We start from the raw sequence: 18,672 nt of genomic DNA on the forward strand, positions 1-18,672 counted from the left end.
ACTGGTGGGCTGAGGGCAACTGTATGAGGTTCAACAAGGCCAAGTGCCAGGTCCTGCACCTGGGGCACAATAACCCTGTGCAACGCTACAGGCTGAGGGAGGAGTGGCTGGAAAGCTGCCTGGTGGAAAGGGACTGGGGGTAATTGGTCAATAGCCAACTGAATAGGAGCCAGCAGGCTGCTCAGGTGGTCAAGAAAGCCAACAGCATTAAGGCTTGTATCAGAAATGATATGGCCAGCAGGACTAGGGAAGTGATTGTCCCTCTATACTCAACTCTGGTGAGGCTGCACCTCGAATTCTGTGTTCAGTTTTGGGCCCCTCACTACAAGGAGGACATTGAGGTGATGGAGCATGTCCAAAGAAGGGCAGCAAAGCTGGTGAGGGGTCTAGAAAACAATTCTTATGAGGAGCGGCTGAGGGATCTGAGTTTGTTTAGCTAGAGAAAAAGAGGCTCAGGGAAGACCTTATCGCACTATACAATTACCTTAAAGGAGGCTATAGTGAGGTGGGGATCAGACTCTTCTCCCAGGTACCAAGTGATGAGGGGAAATGGTCTCAAGTTGCACCAGGGAAGGTTTAGGTTGGATATTAGGAGAAATTTCTTTACTGAAAGGGTTGTGCAGCATTGGAATAGGCTGCCCAGGGAAATGGTTGAATCACCATCCCTGGAGGTCTTCAAGCAACATGTAGATATAGAACTTAGTAGCATTGTTTAGTGGTGGATTTTAGTACTAGGTGAAAGGTTGGACTAGATGCTCTTAGAGGTCTTTTTCAATCGGAGTGATTCTATGATTCTGTGAGGATTAAGGGTGCACGCAGAGGATTGTTGCCAGGCTTGCCTCTTCAGGTTTCTTGAAGTGACCTTCATACTTAACAGTTATCGTGCTCTGATGCATTCAAAAAAGTCTAAATGGTGCAAATCTGTGATGGCTTTCAGTCACAGCAGGGGGAAAGGGGTTTCTGTTTGTTTTTTTTTTTGTATGGCATATATTAAATAAGGTGGTGCTGGGCCAAATTTGAATCACAGGGAACAGGATAGAAACAAACTGAGAATATCTGAGCCATTTTGGTATTGAAGAGTTAATGTGAGGAAAACAATTTTTTTTCTGGATCTGCTCTCCTTCCTATTTGTGTGGTCACGTAACAGGGATTTCTTTTACGTGGTGGAAGACAATTAACTTCAGGATTTTTCTTTGATTCTTTAGCTTTGTCTACTTCATTGGATATTGGACTGAGTAACTGGAGCTTCCTGTATGTCACTGTCTCCCTGTGAGTACAAATCTCATCTTCCCTGGGAGTCCTCTGGTGTGGCTTGGAAAATGCTTTGTCAGGGTCAATTTCTTGAAGAGGCATATGGCTTGGTGGGGTTGGCATGCAGGGTATATGATAGCCTGGCTGGTAGCTATGTATCAGTGGGTGATCTAGTTCTTGAAGGTACTTTATTAGGAAGGACTGTATTAGAGGATACTGATAACGTCCTTTGGTCCTTACAGCTACACGATGACCAAATCCTCTGCCATTCTCTTCATCCTGCTTTTTTCACTGCTCTTCAAGCTGGAGGAAATGGTAAGGGTCCAATGCAATGCTTTAGGGAAGCAAAATGTTAGGCCTAGGGAAACAGGCAGTACATGTAGATGATACGTGTAAGTAGAGGAGGAATGCAATTGTGCGGATGAATGCGAAAGAGGTGCCTGTCTGTGTTCATCTTCAGGAGTCTCTGTAGTGATTTTGTGTTTGCTCTCGCCCAGAGGTTAGCATTGGTGCTGGTGGTTCTGCTCATCGCTGGGGGGCTCTTCATGTTCACCTACAAGTCCACACAGTTCAACACACAAGGGTTCATGCTGGTGCTCTGTGCCTCTTTCCTTGGGGGTGTTCGCTGGACTCTCACGCAGATACTTATGCAGAAGGCTGAACTGGGTATGTACGGAGTTAAGAAGTGGGTCACCTTGCTGGTGATGGGGAGGGGAATAAGAAAATGGTAACTGTTGCTGCAGAAACAAAACTTTTTGTGTAAGGGACAGCGTTTGAAATCTGGGATGGGGGTCATCTGTTGGTGGGTAATGAAGATGGCTTGGCCTCTGCAGCAGCCTAGGTATGGGCATTTCAAATAAGGTTTACATCTACATATGGTAATAAAAACTCAGGGAACTATGTTATTCCATGGCTTGTTGTTACCCGGTCTGTTATTGATTCTCCTCTTTCAGGGCTCCAGAACCCCATTGATATCATGTTTCACCTGCAGCCGCTCATGTTCCTGGTGCTCTTCCCTCTGTTTGCAGTGTTTGAGGGTGCGTGAGTTAATTAGAGAAAGCAAGGGTAGCTTTAGAGAGTGGTTGGGGAGAGTGCTCAGCTGTTTGTTGTTAAAGGTGATTCATGCGGATAAGTGAACACTTCTGAACTTCACACAGCAGTTAGAGACCTGGAGATAAAAGGACCAAGATAGAACTTATGCTGGCAGAACATTATAGAGTGCATAAGAATAGTAGCCCGCCACACTTGCGGAAGTAAGGGCTGTGAAAAACTGGCTCCATGTTCTCCATATGCTGGAATGTGAGCAGCTCACCCCCATCTTGTTGTGGGGAGTCCTGGGAATCGGGAAGGGTACTGTGCTACTCACTTTCTTGTTCCTAGGCCTGCCTTTGTCCGTATCAGAGAAGCTCTTCCATTTCCATGAAGCAGGAATGCTGCTCTGTCTGGTAGGGAAGCTGTTCTTGGGTGGAATTCTTGCCTTTGGTCTAGGCTTTTCTGAGTTCCTCTTGGTTTCCAGAACATCTAGCCTCACCCTTTCCATTGCTGGCATTTTTAAGGTAAGGCATGGTTCCTGTGCTAATACTAGAAGGCAAGTACTGAGTTATCCCTAATGGGCTTCCTGTGGTGGGAACTTCCTTACAGCTTTATAAATAATCTCCTATGATTTTTATTCTCCTTGCGCAGGAGCTTGATGCTTTTCCTTGCAGTCTCTGCAGTGAAGGCCCTTGATCCCTGCTACTCTGACAGCAGAGTAGCAGAGCCCTTGGTCCTTGCTTGACAGAGTCTGATGGCTGTTCTATAAAAATACCATTGAAGTCCAAAGTTTGGTGGGATGTGGGAGAAACTAAAGCATATGGGCTTCATGAGCAACGGATGATGCGGGAGGGAAGAGAGGTTAAGAAGGGCACTCTCTTGCATCAGACCTGGATAAGGGCAAACCAGTGGTTTGAGGTAACTATTAATCTGGTTTGGCACATTCTCCCCTTCTTTGAGGGGTCCAGGACAGGTACTTTTGAGCTGATTGGTGACATGTGAAACTTGTCTAATCCTACGTAGCCAAGCTGTGCAGTCAGGAGACTTAAAATTCCCAATTCCAGTTTGACAAGTCATTCTGTTTCTGGAATCTGTTTTTAGAACTTCTGCACATGGAAGAACGTGCTGGTGGAAATTAGCAGCCTGGCATCTTGATTTGGGCTTGAGCTGTAAAATATCTCATGCGTATCTCACTGGGTCCTGCCCTGCCACTTGTCATCTTTTTTCTTTCCACAGGAAATCTGCATTTTATTCCTCGCCACACGTTTGCTGGGAGACCACCTCAGTCTCTTGAACTGGCTGGGTTTTGCTGTCTGTCTGTCAGGAATCTCCCTTCATGTCATTCTCAAAGCCATAAATACCAAAGGTGATTCTGTTTTAAATGCCTTTCTGTTTCTCTGTAGGCATCCTTGTAGTTTCACTGAGCTCGAGTTTCCTGCTCGTTGCCAGTGTTCAGGACTGATGGGTACTATAGCGAGTTAGCTTATTAGTAAATAGGCTGTCTGCATGCAGGTGAAAAAACACTGAATCTAAATGAAGAGGCAAGCTCTGACCCTGACCTGGAGCTGCTGCTGCACCACACTGAACATGGGGAGGAGGAAGAGGATGTTGAAACCATACAACAACACTGAGTGAACATGAAGCACAAAGAAAGGCTGCTTCTCTGTTCTTAACCGGACCTGTCTGACAACTGTCTGGGAGGAAGGTCCAAGACTCTGTGACTTCCCAAAGGAGAGCCAGTGCCTGGTGAGAGTCCTGCTCTTCTACTGCAATGTGGATCTGTAGATGCTGCACAGCGAACAGGAAATACCCCTTTCCCAGAGAGTGAACTTGGAAGATGAGCCCCAGTTCAGTGGAAGTAGAATGGAGTGGTGAGACTGGGAAATGCTACAGAAGACTTTCTAGGGAATGCTGAGGGATGTACATGGAGAGGGTAGACCATCAGCTGTAGATTGAGCATGGACATGTCTGGACCGCAGGGTGAATGGTTCAAGGATGATTTTAGTGGTGTTTAGGCTTTGGCTTCAATGGAGAAGGTAGATATATCTTCTCATGCTTGTTTTATGGTTCTGCCAAGTGAGAGCTCCTTTCTTCATGGAAGCAGATGATTGCACATAAATCCCAAGATTTGTCCCAGCGAGAAAAAGCCTTTGCACTTAGTGACCTCCATGTGTGCATATAAGGGGAAGACGTAAATGTCTGCTGGTATTTGGGACCAATTGAACATAACCAAATGATGCTGGGTGGAGGAAGAACAGGGACACGTGAGTACTGCTGGCCACACAGCCATGGGGGGAGAAAGTAGTATCACGGGAGATCTAGCTTGAGCAGGAAGCTTATCAGAAAGTATGTGGGTATTTTTGTTTGTTTGTTTTTGGTAGTTTGGTTTTAATTTTAAATAAACTGATTTTCTGATTTCCTTCTGTCTGCACAGTATACACCTGTGCTTCAGCAAGCAGAGGTCGTTTCTCTTTTGAATTCATTTTAGACCCACACTACGTTGCTACTGCATGCCCAATTAATTTTGAGGCCAGGTACACAAATACTTGCCCATGAACGGGTTGCTTGACCTTTAGGATTAGGGGGGATCTTCCTGCAATCTGTTCTGTTTGTGTCAGCTGAGAGAGCAGACTGACTTGTCTGCCTGGATGTGTCCACAAGAGCCTGTACCCTAAGAACACTTTTAGTATTGTGTCTTGCTGTAGGAGTCATTTCTTTGCCCCATTGGTTTAGATCAGTTAGAGCTGTAGTCTTGTCCAGAAAAGTGGAATAGTGCAGGATTTAAGATGTCTACTTCCTTTCTGCTTAGCTAAAAGTGGGGTTTGGTGATGGCTGTTGGTTTGTTGTTTTTTTTTTTTTGCTTGTTTGTTTGTTTGTTTTGCTCAGCAGAATTTTTATTTCTTTGGAAGTTTTTGTTCCATGTTAGCTTTTAGAGTTCTGGGGTGGTAATGACATGAGTGCTTCCCAAAGAGTTAACATTGCAGTCTTTCTCCTGAGAGGAGCTGGGCGTTAAAGTGAATTTCTCATAATCTGAGAACCTGAACCATTTCAACTAGAGCTGTCCCTCTGTTGATTTTGCTTCCTAGTTTCCAGATACAAAGTCTTTCTTGATGACTTTAATCAAGAGCATGTTCCACAAAGAACTGGTTCTAAAGAAAGCTTTCCTCAATACTGATTTTTACTCTAGTGGATGAAAAGCTTGACATGAGCCAGCAATGTGCGCTTGCAGCCCAGAAGGCCAACTGCGTCCTAGGCTGCATCAACAGAGGAGAGGCCAGCAGGTCGAGGGAGGTGATTGTCCCTCCCCACTCTGCCCTTGTGAGGCCCCACTTGGACTACTGCGTCCAGGTCTGGGGCCCCCAGCACATGAAGGATGCTTGCTAATCTGTCAGAATGGGTCCAGAGGAGGGCCATGAAGATGACAGAGGGCTGGAGCACCTCTCCTGTGAAGAAAGGCTGAGAGAGCTGGGTATGTTTAGCCTGGAGAAGAGAAGGCTTGGGGGTGACCTGATTGCAACTTTTCAGTACTTAAAGGGGGTTTATAAAAAAGATGGAGAGCAAATTTTTGCTCAGACAGATAATGACAGGACAAGTGGGGAATGGTTTTAAACTAAAAGAGGGAAGATTTAGATTAGAGGTTAGGAGGACATTCTTCACTCAGAGGGTGGTGAGGCACTGGAACAGGTTGCCCAGAGAAGTTGTGGATGCCCCGTCCCTGGAGGTGTTCAAGACCAGGCTAGATGAGGCACTGAGCAGCCTGATCTAGTGGGTGGCATCCGTGCCTATGGCAGGGGGATTGAAACTAGATGATCTTTAAGGTCCCTTCCAATCCAAACCATTCTGTGAATCTAATGAACACTGGTAGCTTCTCTTGGAGCAGACAGCAGGTGGTGCAACTACTTCATATAAAGCTTCTGAACCAGCAATTATTGGCCAGGCTGGCATACCAAGTGATCCTGTGCATCAGCAGGATGTTGTCTGGAGCTAAGAATGGCTTGGTCTGTTCCTTGCCAAATTTTCCAATAGCTAGGACTCGTGATGCTTCCAGCAGGATTCAGCCTGTTTGCCGTACTGATACGCGTAAGCCCCATTGTTTTTGGTGAAGCACTGAATGCTGCACATACTTGATCCGAGGCAGTGATTCTTTCTGTGTGTGATCTCTGTTTAGCAATACTGCAACTGCTCTTTGCATTTTACTTTTCACTCTCCTAGAACTGAACCTTAGGCTTCTTCTGCTGTGTAGCTCTTAGACTGGGATTTCTGGTTCCTGTAAATCCAAGGTAAAGGTGAAATTTGTTCACAGGCAAGGGTTTGCACTCTATATGGTGCTGGAAGATGAAATGTAATAGTGCAAATGCTGCTGCTTGGGAACTGTAAAGCCGTGTAGCCTTTTGGTTCTGGTATTGTTTCTTCTTTAAGGTGAAGGGGATGCCCTAGAACCTAGTGTCCCAATACTTTGCGTTTCTGATCTAAACACAACTTTTTGGTGACAGATATGACACTGTGTCACCACTTGTTTTTGGTGGGGATTGGTAGGTATCTATGGTGATGGAACACTGGAACAGGCTTCCCAGGGAGGTTGTTGAGTCTCCTTCTCTGGAGATATTCAAGGCCTGTCTGGACGCCTACCTGGGTAACCTGCTCTAGGGAACCTGCTTTGGCAGGGGGGTTGGACCGGGTGGTCTCTTGAGGTCCCTTCCAGCCCCTACAATTCTGTGATTCTGTGATCTATTTTCTTGTTCAGTAAAATGTTGTTCTTTTTGGAGATAAAGGTAAGCGAAACACAAAAGTAGGAACGTGAAAGTGTCTACTGCTTCATGATTTTGTCACAGCATATGGTATGGATAGTCAGTTCAGCTTGCTTGTGGGACTGACTGAGCATCATTTGTCTGTTCTGGAAAAAATCCTATTCTAGTTTTCTAGTTTCTTCTAGTATACAGGTAGGAATGGCAGAGGATCTCTGTCCTATTCCTGCCCAGGAAGATAAAAACCCCTTGTGAGTTGCTTGATGATAATTAACTATTAACTACTCCTTGAGATTCATTGGAGGAAGATTTTTTTCCTCAGCCTAATAAATATATGTCGGGATCTTGTGGTGCAGGGACGTACGTGGTAGGTCGTATTCTAAAGGTGTTTCTGTTACACAGCAAGGAGGCCTTAATCCAGCTCATGCTGAAATACTTTTGCTATTTATCTTGGTCTGCAGTGAGATGGATGGAAAGGGTTTTTCCATTCTATGAGTGGCTGGGAATTGCTGAAGGTGGTCCTGCAAGGATTCCTGCCACAGACTAACCCACAAGATTACCTCTGGTTCTGGGAAAGCACTGCTGTTTCGCAGTCTTTATATGATGTTTCCCTGTGCAGTTCTCTCAGCAGGATAGGAATCTCATTGGGGTAGAGTTGACTATGCCGTGACTGCTGGTGTGCAGAATAGGCAGAATCCTTTTTGTTTGTTTGTTTATTTTTCCTTTCTACTGCTTTAAAAGTTCTTTTTTTTCTGTTTTATGCTAGAGTGACTCCTACCATTCAGGTGAAATGTCACATTGATTTGATTACATTGTTTGGGATAGCATGCTTGGAACACACTTGAGGCATGAAAAAATTTGTGTGATAATTCATCAGATAGAGAAGGCACAAGCACCTGGGTGGGCATAATTTCTTCTTGAGCCCTGATAGCTTTGGGGGGCTGTACTAAAAGTCTTCAAGTCAGCTTGCCTGTGATTTAAGGAATAGAGGTTCATTGCCTAAGGTTCTACTTGAACAGCTATATCAAGAGTTGTGTGACAAGCAGAGGTCCATCTGCGTACTAGCCTTGAGTCAGGGCTGTGTGAGGTGAAGGCTCGTTGGCCAGCCCCAGCATCCTATAAAGAGGTGAGAATGGACAGTGTTGGCCCTTCAGGGCCTTATTCCACAAGTGACCATAACAAAAATGCCAACAAACCCACATGCCTAGCAGGAATGCTAAATAGGTGGGCCTAGCTATATAGTAAAGACATGGTCCTGCCCTTTGACTGAAGAGAGGAACTTCTTAGAGTCCAGTCTGGAACCATGCAGCTTGACCATTTTGGGGGGGTCTACTGAGACCTCTTTGTCCAGCTAGGGCTTCTTTTAGCGTCTGCGCATCAGTGTGTTTGGGCAACAGTCCTGGAATTTACTTTCTCTTGCCTGGAACACTCCCACTGAGATCTGTGTGCATCTACCTTCATGATGCTGTCATGCATTCCCATCTATGTGTGCAGGAACAGCTGTAGATCTGTAAATTATCAGTGAAAAAACACCTTCTTCACTAGAGTTTTAGAGTTCCAGCACAGAGATTTGGATTTAAATACAGTGTAATGTTGAATATAAATGTTAGTACTGCAGGTTGCCTCAATGGGGTTACCAAACAACAAGTGCTGAGAAGCTCTGCTTAAGTCTCTTTGCCTTCCTGCCATTAACTGACCAAACAGATGGGTCTTTTGCACTCTAAACTGTCATTGAGTGCTTGGTGTTGCCAGGGAAACATAGAAGGAAAATGAGTGGATCCTATTGTTTGTGGGTTTATCTTGCTTTTGTAACAGCTTCTGGGGAGAGCCTCAACTTTGCAAGGGAGGGAGCGCAGCTTGTATTTTCCCTCTTCCTCACTCCCCACGCTTCCTGTGGCAGTATTGCTGTTCTTTGTCCCAGATTTGCTTGCTTTGCGTTTGTTCACCCGAATCTACTGTGTCCATCTGTTCTGCGTTACTCTTTCAGTAATGGCGGGAGCACTGTGATGGAGGATGGGCAAATCCTGTGATTTGTGGTGAGTGGAACAGTGACCTGAGACCAGTTCTCCCTCATAAATTTTGAGGCTTTGGATAAAGGAGATACAGAGATAACAAAATGGGGAAGCACTATTGGCACTTGTGGGAAGTGGACTGAATAAATGACTCAAAGCAGTGAGGCACAGGTGTCCTGTTGGCCAGAGGTGTCTTTTTTCAGTTCTCTTTGCCTATCCATTGCACTTCAGAGCCTTCCAGAGGCACTTGCAATTTAGAAAAGTAGTAAGTTAGGGATAGAGTCGCACTCTGCTTTTTCTTTCACGTCTGACTGCTGTGTCTGCAAGACTTCCCTGTACTCCAGAGCTTCGACAGGCTTGAGCAATGCTGGCTCTTAGCTCTCCTGGTTGGACATCATAGGGTGCTGGGCAGAACACCCTCTTCTTGACTGCTTTAGTACTCTCTCTCAGCTAGAGATGTGCTGGGAAGTGGAAGCACTGGCTGTATGGAGAGCCCCAGAAGAGCCTATTTAAACCCACCATGGAGCTGGTAGGGATGCTCCCATGTTTGAAGTGCCTCATGCTCTCCTGAGTGCCTCTTTCCTGGGACTCTGACTCCTTGTGAGTCTGAGAACATATCTTGGTGCTCCATCTCTGCTCTCAGAGCAAATCTCCATTGCTTGCAGTTAGATGTACCTGATTTTGCAGGCTTGGCTAGTACAAGCAGTGCCTTGTGAGTGTAGGAGATCAATGAACAAAGTTTTTATGTGGCCACAGACTTTGGCAGGGGTCCATGCACGAACTGGCAAGAAGGATAGGGTAAGAGCTTTGTGATTCTCTGGGAACATGGCAGTGTTCTTGTCTAGGCAGCTCTGCTGGGGCATGGTGTGTGGCTCCTTTCTCATTGTGAATGCTCTGTCTTTCCTCCCCAGAAGCCTCAGGATGAGGCGATGGGACTTAGTGAGGGAACAGAAACTACCTTCTTGGGTAAAATGCTGGAATAGGTCTATAAAGGAAGTTGACGGACCTCATCTTTGCATTTGCTGAAATTGTAGCCCTTCCTTCAGGCGGAGTCACTCTGTACCTGGATGTGGTCTCGCTCAGGAGCAGGGCTGCAGGCTAGTGGTGAATGGGAATGTGGCAGAGCTTTGGGGGGAGCTCAGGAGGGGCTGTGTGCTGGTGCAGGGTAGCGCAACAGTGTCTAAGAGCCCTGCATGTCTGTTAACAATGTCCCTCTTTCTTGAGTAGGCACTGAAATTGAATGAGAGGAAAAAGGAATCCCTGCCCACCTTCTCCCCTCTAAGGAAAAAAACCCAAGTGTGCACCAAAAATGCCAGAAATAGAAAAAGAGGCAAGTACAGCAACACAGATACACTGGCATCTTTTTGAGGGAGAACATGCACATATGTGTTTGTACTGGGGAGGCTTTTCCCTCTCTGTGCAGGCCAGTGCACACACACTTTGACACGCAGGCAGATACAGGAAATAGAGGGCTGTGGTTGAATATTGCTGATGTTTGAATTAATTAACCAGTGGAAACAAAGCTGAATGGATCTCAGAGGTGCTGCACTCCTTCCACAAACTCTGTTCTTGCCTGTAAGACCAGGTGTTTACATGTGTGCTGATTTTGCCCCCCACCTTCCCCTGGGAGATCTCTATATTTGAGGAACAGCTGCTTGCCTTCCTGCTGAAATTTCAACATAGTAAACGCCCTGAGGGCAAGGAGAAGGTGTCCCTGAAAACCCCTCTGCACTCCCTAGTTCTGCCCAGAAGACAAGGTGTCATCATCAAGCTTTCTGTAGTGTTACAGCAGCTCCGTCTCATAGTGGGAAAGCCCGCCTGGCTCCAAAATACAGGACTAGCATGACAGAGTGGGGAAGGAGAGCTGGGAAGGAGAACAGATGGCTGGGGGGCTGGTTTCCACCCAACTCAGGGCTGCAAAGGGCTCCCATACATTCGTGATCTTTGTAGTGGGAAATCTTTGCCCCCTACCTCCACCCCCCTGCTTCTGCACTGAGACTTTTTTTTTTTTTTAATCACTGGAGTGTGCAGTTTTTGATGTTAATGGTCTTAACCCTCTTCACTCCAAGGCTGCTGAAAGAACATTTGCTTCTAGTCTGCATCCTGTGCATGGAAAAGCATGTGTCTTTTCCTGGAGCCACACTAACCTGAGAGGTTGTGTCCTGCAGTTTCCTGGGGAGTCATGGATTGGGAATAGCCTTGTGGACAGAATTGTTTGTCTTGCTTTGCGTCAGGAAAGCTGATGTAGCCGAAACTGAGTTGTGTCTGGGACTTAGGAGACTGGCAGTGTTTGTGATGGCATTTCCTGCTGAGGAACCAGCTGTGCTCAGTGCTGCTAAACCTCATGTGAGGAGTGTGCTCTTCCATCAGGACAGTTAGCTGTGGCACTCATCTCCCCTTTCCACGATGGTGGTCTTGTTGTCAGGAGGCAGGACTTCTGTATGTCTGGCTGGACCTGTGTTGCCAGCTTGGTCTCTTGGTGGAGCAGCCTGTACCTGTCCTTCCTCTGGACCTTGCCAGGAGCAGAGGCTGCTGCCATCTTCTGGCTGCTTGCCCAGTGAAAAGTAGCAGAATTGACCACACAATTGTTAATGAAAATCGCAAGCAGGAAGATGTGTCCAAGCCCTGTAATTGCAGTAATTGGAGCCATCCTCATGAATGTGCTAAGAGCCACTCTCCTGGTCTCAGCCTAGTAATTCTTCTAATGTCACATTTCAGCCTCTCCTCCACCATCCTGCACAAGGCAGACCCACCTGCCTCGTAAACATAATCGGTTTGAAAGTTGGTGAGTCATCTGTCCTGTGGAGCTGCTTCTTTGTTTTCAGATGTTGAAAGTTTCCAGTGGAACTTCCCGGGGAGAAGGAGGTGGAGCGGTGCCAGGTGTTGGAGACTGCGCTGCACAGCACATTGCTTGCAGCTTTTGCATTCTCCTTCCATGTAAGAAGATGAGATGGATCAGCCTTGGCCAAGCAGGAGTTTCCTGGACTCTGAAAGCATGAGGCTGGGGAAGCAGATGTTCAGTTGTCCTGAATGGCGTGGTATGGGAGAGCAGAAACGTGTGTGCTAGGAAGGGATTGTGTAGCTGATGGCAGGCTGCTGACACTCAAAGGGTATGTTAAGAGACCCTTTCTCCTTGTATGTTGTTAGAGATCACAGGATAATTCAGGTAGAAAAGGACCTTAACAGTTCCCTATGCAGGCGGGGTCAAGTGTAAAATCAGACAAGGTGGCCGAGGGCTTCATTCACTTGGATCTTGAAAACCTCTCTGGTGGGAGCCTCTCATGGCCCCTGCTCAGTGCTTGACTGTTCTCATAAGGAAGAGGTTTTTCCTTTTCTCAGGTCTGAATATCTCTCAAGTTATGCTCGTTGTCTCTCACCCTCCCACCAAGCACCACTGGTAAGAGCCTGGTTCCATCTTGTTGAGTAACTTGTGTGTTGGTACAGACAGATTGCTTTGGGGTCCCCCTGAAACCATCTCTTCTCCAGGCTGAACCAGCCCAGGGCCCTTCTGCCTTTCCTTACAGACCAAGCGCTCCAAGCCCTGAGTACTTTGGTGGTCTCTGTTGAAATCATTCCAATTTGTCATGTCTTTTGCTGTACTGGGAGGAAAACTGGGTGCAGTATTCTTCATGAGGCCTAACAAATACTGATAGGGATAGTCACTTTCCTTGATCTACCACCAGCTGTGTTCCTGTTAACACAGCCTAGGATACTGCCAGCTGCCTTTACTGCCAGTGCACTCTACTGGCTTGTGTTCAATGTGCTGTCTACTGAGGTGCCCGGGTTCTTTTCAGATGAAGAGCTGGAGAGACAAGGATGGTCCTGGAGGTACTTGCGCAGAGCCTTTAGCTGCCCCAGTACATGTTTTAGGCTACTGTCACAGCCCAGACACTGCAGGGGTGTTTCCACCAGTTGGAGTAACTGCAGCCTATGTGAATCCTCAGCAATACCATCCAAGCCCCAGGTGCTGGAGTTTCTGACCCACAGAGAATCTCAACTTTGAGTTAGGTTAGGAATGAAGATCCTGGGCTCTAGAAACCACGTTGTGGGGAAAAACAGGGACTGGATCTTGAAGGCTGTAATCTCCCTGCAAAAGAAAGAAAACAAGCATGATTTTAAAAACAACGTGGTTTTGGAGGACTTGGTTTGCAAAGTCAGTGAGTTAGGCCTGGTGACGTTGGAACCAGGACTGGTAAATGAGGGTTTGTCTGCAAGACCGTACAGTGCATAAGCATGGCTGACAGTTCTCCATATTCAACTGGGTGCAGGCTGGCCTTGCTGGTAAGTTCTTCGGGAAGGGACTTCTCCCAGGTCTCGAAGGCCTGCAGGTCGTGAACCTTTTCTTGACCTCTGCATGTTCTATGGAAATGGATGCTATTCCTGCCCAGCAGTCCTCCAAAACCATTTCTTGTGGGAGACTGAATCCTGCAAACCTAGCATAGCTTCTGCTGTAGGACACAGGTCTTTGGCTTCCTTGGCACAAGCCCACTGCTGATGTTCTCCCCACTTGCCCTGTCTCTCCGCAGACACTTGCCCTCAACCTGCCAGCACCTCCCTCAGTGGCTGCAGCATCTGACCCCCTACATGTGCAGGGTGGGGTTGGATTTCCTCTTGCAGCTCTGATTCTGATGTACATCTGCTCTTTGCAGATGAAGCAGCTGTGCCCTTTCTGTTAATACTGGTATCAGAGACTGCAGCTGCACTTCCCTGCTGGTTGTGTGGCCACGATAGGCAGTTATGCACTGGCAGTCTGATGGGATTTGGTGTGGGCAGCAGGAACAGCGCAATAAGAAAGGAGCACATGTGGGGAGACGGCCTGGGGGGAATGTTCTTGATACCTCTCCTTGCACCAGCCTCAGAGGGAAAGGAAACATTGCTACGGCCAGGGGTGACCCTGGCCATCCCAGTAGCCATCCCATGTGTTAGCACTGTTGTGGGTTTGGGCAGAGGTGGGCCCAAACTAGGAAGCGCTGACATTCCTAGGTCCATCCCCACCTGTCAGATGAGACCAGTGGCTGCTTGAAGACCTGGGATGCCTGGGGTTGTCCCTCCTCCAGTCCAGTCACATGGGGACATCATGTAGGGAAGCTCCCTGTTTTCTGCAGGTGTCAGGGATGTCTCCTTACGCAGTGCCATCTGTTGCTTTTGCCCTTGGTTTCATAGATTTTTAAGGCCTGAAGTGACTATTCAGATATCTGTGGCCCCTGTGTATCTCCAAGTGAGAAATGTCATTATCCTGTTTTGCCTGTAATGAACCCAGTATCTCTCAGTTGATGTATTTTCCGTGACAGGATAGAGTATGCTAGGAGGCAGAGCAGATGGCACTTCCCTGGTAGCGTGGCCCAGTGCCGCGTTTCCTATTTGCACTTGCTTGACTACAGGCTCCAGCCTTTTTCTTCACCAACTTAAAGAGCTCTTTCACACCAAGTATTTTCTCTCTATGAACTGCTTAGAATCAAATCACCTCTCTGGCTCCCTTTTTGGTGAGATAACAGACTGAACTCTTTCATTCTGTCCCTGGCAAGTGTTTTCTCCAGCCTCCAAATCACATTTGTCATTCTTCTGCATATCCTATGTTTTTTTTCAAAATCCCTTTAGAGATGTGGGCTCCAGAACTGACTGACAGTACCATCTAGGGGGGAACCTTGCCAGCCTCCTCCCACTCACTGCTCCCTGTCCACACCTCAGAGCTTGCTACCAGCACTTGCCCTATTGAGGGCGTGAACAGGGGACAAAGGGTGCTCTGTGTAGAGCAAAAAAGACTCCCTGGTTCCATGAATGACTAATTTCCCCTCTATTTGATGTTGGCCCACGTGGGCCAGTCCTCTTGTCAATACCCACTGAGGTTCTCCCAAAGTGCTGTCCCTCCGGGTTGGCAGTTGCTGGAGAATAAAAGACCAAGGAGCAGTGAGCTTTTGCTGGGAATTGCATGTACCATTGTTTCCATCATCAGTAAGCTACCTTCAGTTGGGAAGGTGGATCAGCCACCTTCCCAGCTGCTATATCTTCCACAGAAAAGCAAACAGGGGAGCTTTAAGCAGAGAAAAGGAAGAAAAGGCAGCTTACCAGGAAGGGCGGAGAAACTGAATGTAGAAAACAAGGAAGGTGAGAAATGCAGTGAGTTATGCAGCTAGAGGGCATAAGTGCAAGAACTCATTCTGTCTAGCACTGCAAGAGAGTTTGCTGGGACACGGAGCTGTCCTACAAAACCCACAGTAGCATGGGTATCCCTACCATCTTGTTTGCTCTTATGCTTCTCTGTCTAGCAGGGCTGGGTGATTGCTTTATCTATCAGAGCTGCTTGCATTAATAGGCAGTAATGGCCACCTGTGTTAAAGAGCCTGGTTTAAATTACTGATGAATACAGCTCAAACTCTCCAGAGCTAGGAGATTACATGGGGGAGGAGCGGTAATGCTCATGTTTACTCTGTCTTTCCACCAGGTGCTCCTCTTCCCCCAAGGGCTGAAGTGGTTTTGGTGTTTCTTGCTTGTACCTTGGATCTGCAGTGGCACCAGCAAGGGCTGCATGGGAAGCGTAACTGTGTGTATTTCAGGAGTACAGAGAACAGGCATAGCTTGCACAGGGCTTAACTCTACTCTTTCTTGTGTGGATGCTTCTTACAGAAGCTTCTACTACAAATTTTATATCGAATGGTGAAAGTGGGAGAGGGAATTGGTCCACGTAGATAGTGTTGTTCCTTCAGCCCCACACAACACTGATCCTGGGAGCTTTCCCAGGGTCTCCCCTCAGCTGTACATCTCCTTTGGCTCCCGCTGCATCAGCACTTCCCTGTGCACTGGGCCCAGCCACCTTGTGTTGCCATTCATCATTTCTGATCCAATAAATTACACCTTTAAAATGCAATGGGAATTGTTTTCTGTGTTTTAGAGCCATGAGTCCTTCAATTTCCATTTGTTTAGTGGATGATGAATGGACAGGGGTGACTGGTGGTCGAGCCATGCAGAGGGATAGGAGAGCTCCGTTACAGTGACTGTGCTCCCTTTGGCAAGCCTTGCACTGGAGGCCTTGTTAGGTTGTGAGGCAACAGCTGTCCGGGGCTTCCCTTTCCATGGTTCAGTTCATAATGGGTCAAAGGAGGGTTTTGTAGAGGCTGAATCAGAACATCCAGTCTTTATTCCTGTACTGCGGGAACATTTTTGCGCTTGATGTCAGGGAGAGGAGAGAGAGCTGCTACGTGGGGTGCCAAGCCCAGGACAATTGGTTGTGCTGCAGAGGCAGGGCTGGGAGCCTCATGCCCTGCAGCTGCTTATGAGGGACTGATTCAGATTGTGGGTAGGAGCCCTAATGTCAGAAAAGAAGGACGGGTGGAGAGTCTCAGGAGAGGATGGCAGAGGAAGAGTGCTGGGCTGGGTGATAGAAGCACAGAGGGCTACTGGTTGCAGGCACCTGGGGAAAAACTGTTCTGGCATCTACAGAATGGAGCAGCCTAGTGTCTTGCAGGTGGCAGAGAAGTCCTTCATGGTGGAGGTAAGGCTCCTGTAAGCTAGCCATTTCTAATAGTAAAATCCAGGACTGTTGGAAACACATGTCAACTGTCCTGGGGGAGGCTATCCCTGAGCAGCTCCAGCATACAGTGATGAGGGAAGACACAACATGTTTGAAACTGCAGCCATTGCCCAGTGTTGTGAATGGTTCTCTTCAAGACAGTGAGATCTGTATGCGTTGCTATGCCAGTTAGTCCTTGTTCAGCCAATGTACCCTTTTGTTTGCTGCATCTGTGGTGCTTTTGTCCTTGTGCTCACTGTTCTCAGTAATCTCAAGTCAAAGGCTGCACCTGCACCACAGTGCTTAGGCTGAAAAGATGTGGGGTACACGGTGGGCATTTGAGGGGCATGGCCTTCACTGCATGGTTTGCTTCCTTCTCCCTCCACGTGCTTGTGTTCTTGCAATTGTAGTTTTAAGTTAGTTGTGCAATACTTTGGGCCTGTCTCATGGTTTTAACGCTGGATGTAGGCTTTCCTATGTGACTTTTGTCCCACAGTTGTGTCTGAGAGTCCTGTCTCGAGCAATAAAAAATTCCATATCTAAATTCACACTGCCAATGCATTTCAGTTCTTCCCCTTTGCCCTCTTATCTCTCTCTGCAAGCTGCAGCCCTCTGGGAAAAGACTGTGAGAGGCCCCCAGCTCTGTTCGTCTGCTCTGGGTGTCTGCAGCAGCTGTTCTGCTGCCATGTACCCACAGTGCTTGCAAAAGTGGCAAGAGTAGGCACAGAAAGAGTTAAATAGTGCTGGGAAAATTGGTATTTAATCCAGTCCTGTCTCTTCTAGCAAACTTAGATGGGAAAATGCCTCCCTGTTGGAAACAGCACCTCTCGGAAATGGAAATCCAGGATGGCTGGGGATTAGGGTGCCTATCGCTGGAAATGGGTTTCTTATCGTCCCTCTGAGCTGAATTGGTGGGACAGCCTTTGAAAATTGAATTGGCTTCCCTGTTTCTCTCTCTGCTATTGCATCCCTCCTGTGCTGTAGCTTTGTGCTCACCTTCCCTGCCTCTGGTCTCCCTTGTCCCCATGCTCAGCAGAGCAGGGGCTGTCTATGAGTGGGTCATGTCTATGGGGAGAGACAGTGCCACAGCTGGAAGGTGGGTAGGACTGGCTGCATCTGTGAGGATTCATCCTCTGGTCTCTAAAGGCCAGGAAGATGTAGACCCTCTTTCTAAGCTTCCTTCTGACCCTGCAAGGACTGGTGGCCTGGCAGAGCCTGTCACAGGGCAGCATGAGTGGAGGCTTGAAATGATCAGAAGACAACGGGCACAACTAGAAACGAGAGGTGGTGAAGAGGAGCCAGGGTGTAGGAGGGGCTTGACAGAGGGAAAGATGAGAGCAGCTGGAACAGATTGGGGACAAAACAGGTTGAACACATTGGAGCAGGAAAGAGACTGACTTCCTGTGAGACAAGGAGCAGCCTGAATTCCAGGTCTTTGCTGTGCCAGGTGGAGGCATGGCTTTCCCATCGGCACTCAGGCTATGTATTGGGATGGCCAAGGTGGCTCTTACCATTTCCTCATTGCCACGTGTCTGTTTGTGGTATGAAGCATCCCACGCCACCAGCTGGCCTGTACACAGCTCTGTGCTGGTCTCAGGTGTCCCCACGGAGTGTGGCAGTTAATTGCCCCCCTGGCCTGGAGCAGGTTAAGCTGAATGCAGATTGGACACTTTCTCACTGTGAGAACTGCAGGCTGCAGCTGAGGGATGCGGGTGTGCTGGCTGTAAGTGTCCAGGCACAGTGCTAGGCATTTCTTTTAAGATTTTTGTTTCCAGGGTTTGGTTTGGGGATAATTCCATTTTCCTGAGCTGTATTTGACCATAGCTTACCAGTGCCTGATCTCATCTTTGTCTCTGTCACAGTACAGGCTTTTTTTTGAGGAATTTCCCATCTGTGTTAGAGTTATGTGTGAACTGTAAGCATGAGAGGTGCTATGCATACACATGCTGCTGGCTTTTCAGTGAACCAACCAGCAGTCATGGTGCTCTGCCTAGGTATGGTTGCTACCCTTGTTTCTTTGTCTGCCACAATGTGCTGAGTTTGCAAACGAAAAATACTAGTACAAAAGTATTATGGAGGGTTGTTTGGTTTTTGCTACCATCTGTGGTTGATGAAGCCTGAAGCA

At 47.5% G+C, this 18,672-nt stretch overlaps 1 protein-coding gene across 15 annotated transcripts in view; it reads left to right on the forward strand.

Moving 5' to 3' along the window:
• Nucleotides 1–18,672, forward strand: part of SLC35H1 (solute carrier family 35 member H1) — a 34,954-nt gene that overhangs the window by 1,925 nt on the left and 14,357 nt on the right. For 6 of the 15 annotated variants that reach the window (XM_083801928.1, XM_083801923.1, XM_083801930.1 and 3 more), the window contains exons 3-8: nucleotides 1,206–1,269; nucleotides 1,494–1,566; nucleotides 1,749–1,917; nucleotides 2,205–2,288; nucleotides 2,632–2,807; nucleotides 3,520–3,649. In XM_083801928.1, the coding sequence (XP_083658054.1) occupies nucleotides 1,206–1,269; nucleotides 1,494–1,566; nucleotides 1,749–1,917; nucleotides 2,205–2,288; nucleotides 2,632–2,807; nucleotides 3,520–3,649 (696 nt within the window). Of the gene's footprint in view, nucleotides 1–1,205; nucleotides 1,270–1,493; nucleotides 1,567–1,748; nucleotides 1,918–2,204; nucleotides 2,289–2,631; nucleotides 2,808–3,519; nucleotides 3,650–3,795; nucleotides 4,703–15,482; nucleotides 15,639–18,672 lie in introns of those variants that run through there. The other 9 variants (XR_014573130.1, XR_014573131.1, XR_014573132.1 and 6 more) reach the window with 6 other exon arrangements.

This window comes from Anser anser, assembly GCF_964211835.1.
Source record: "Anser anser genome assembly, chromosome: 16".
In the NCBI taxonomy this organism is placed as follows: Eukaryota; Metazoa; Chordata; class Aves; order Anseriformes; family Anatidae; genus Anser; species Anser anser.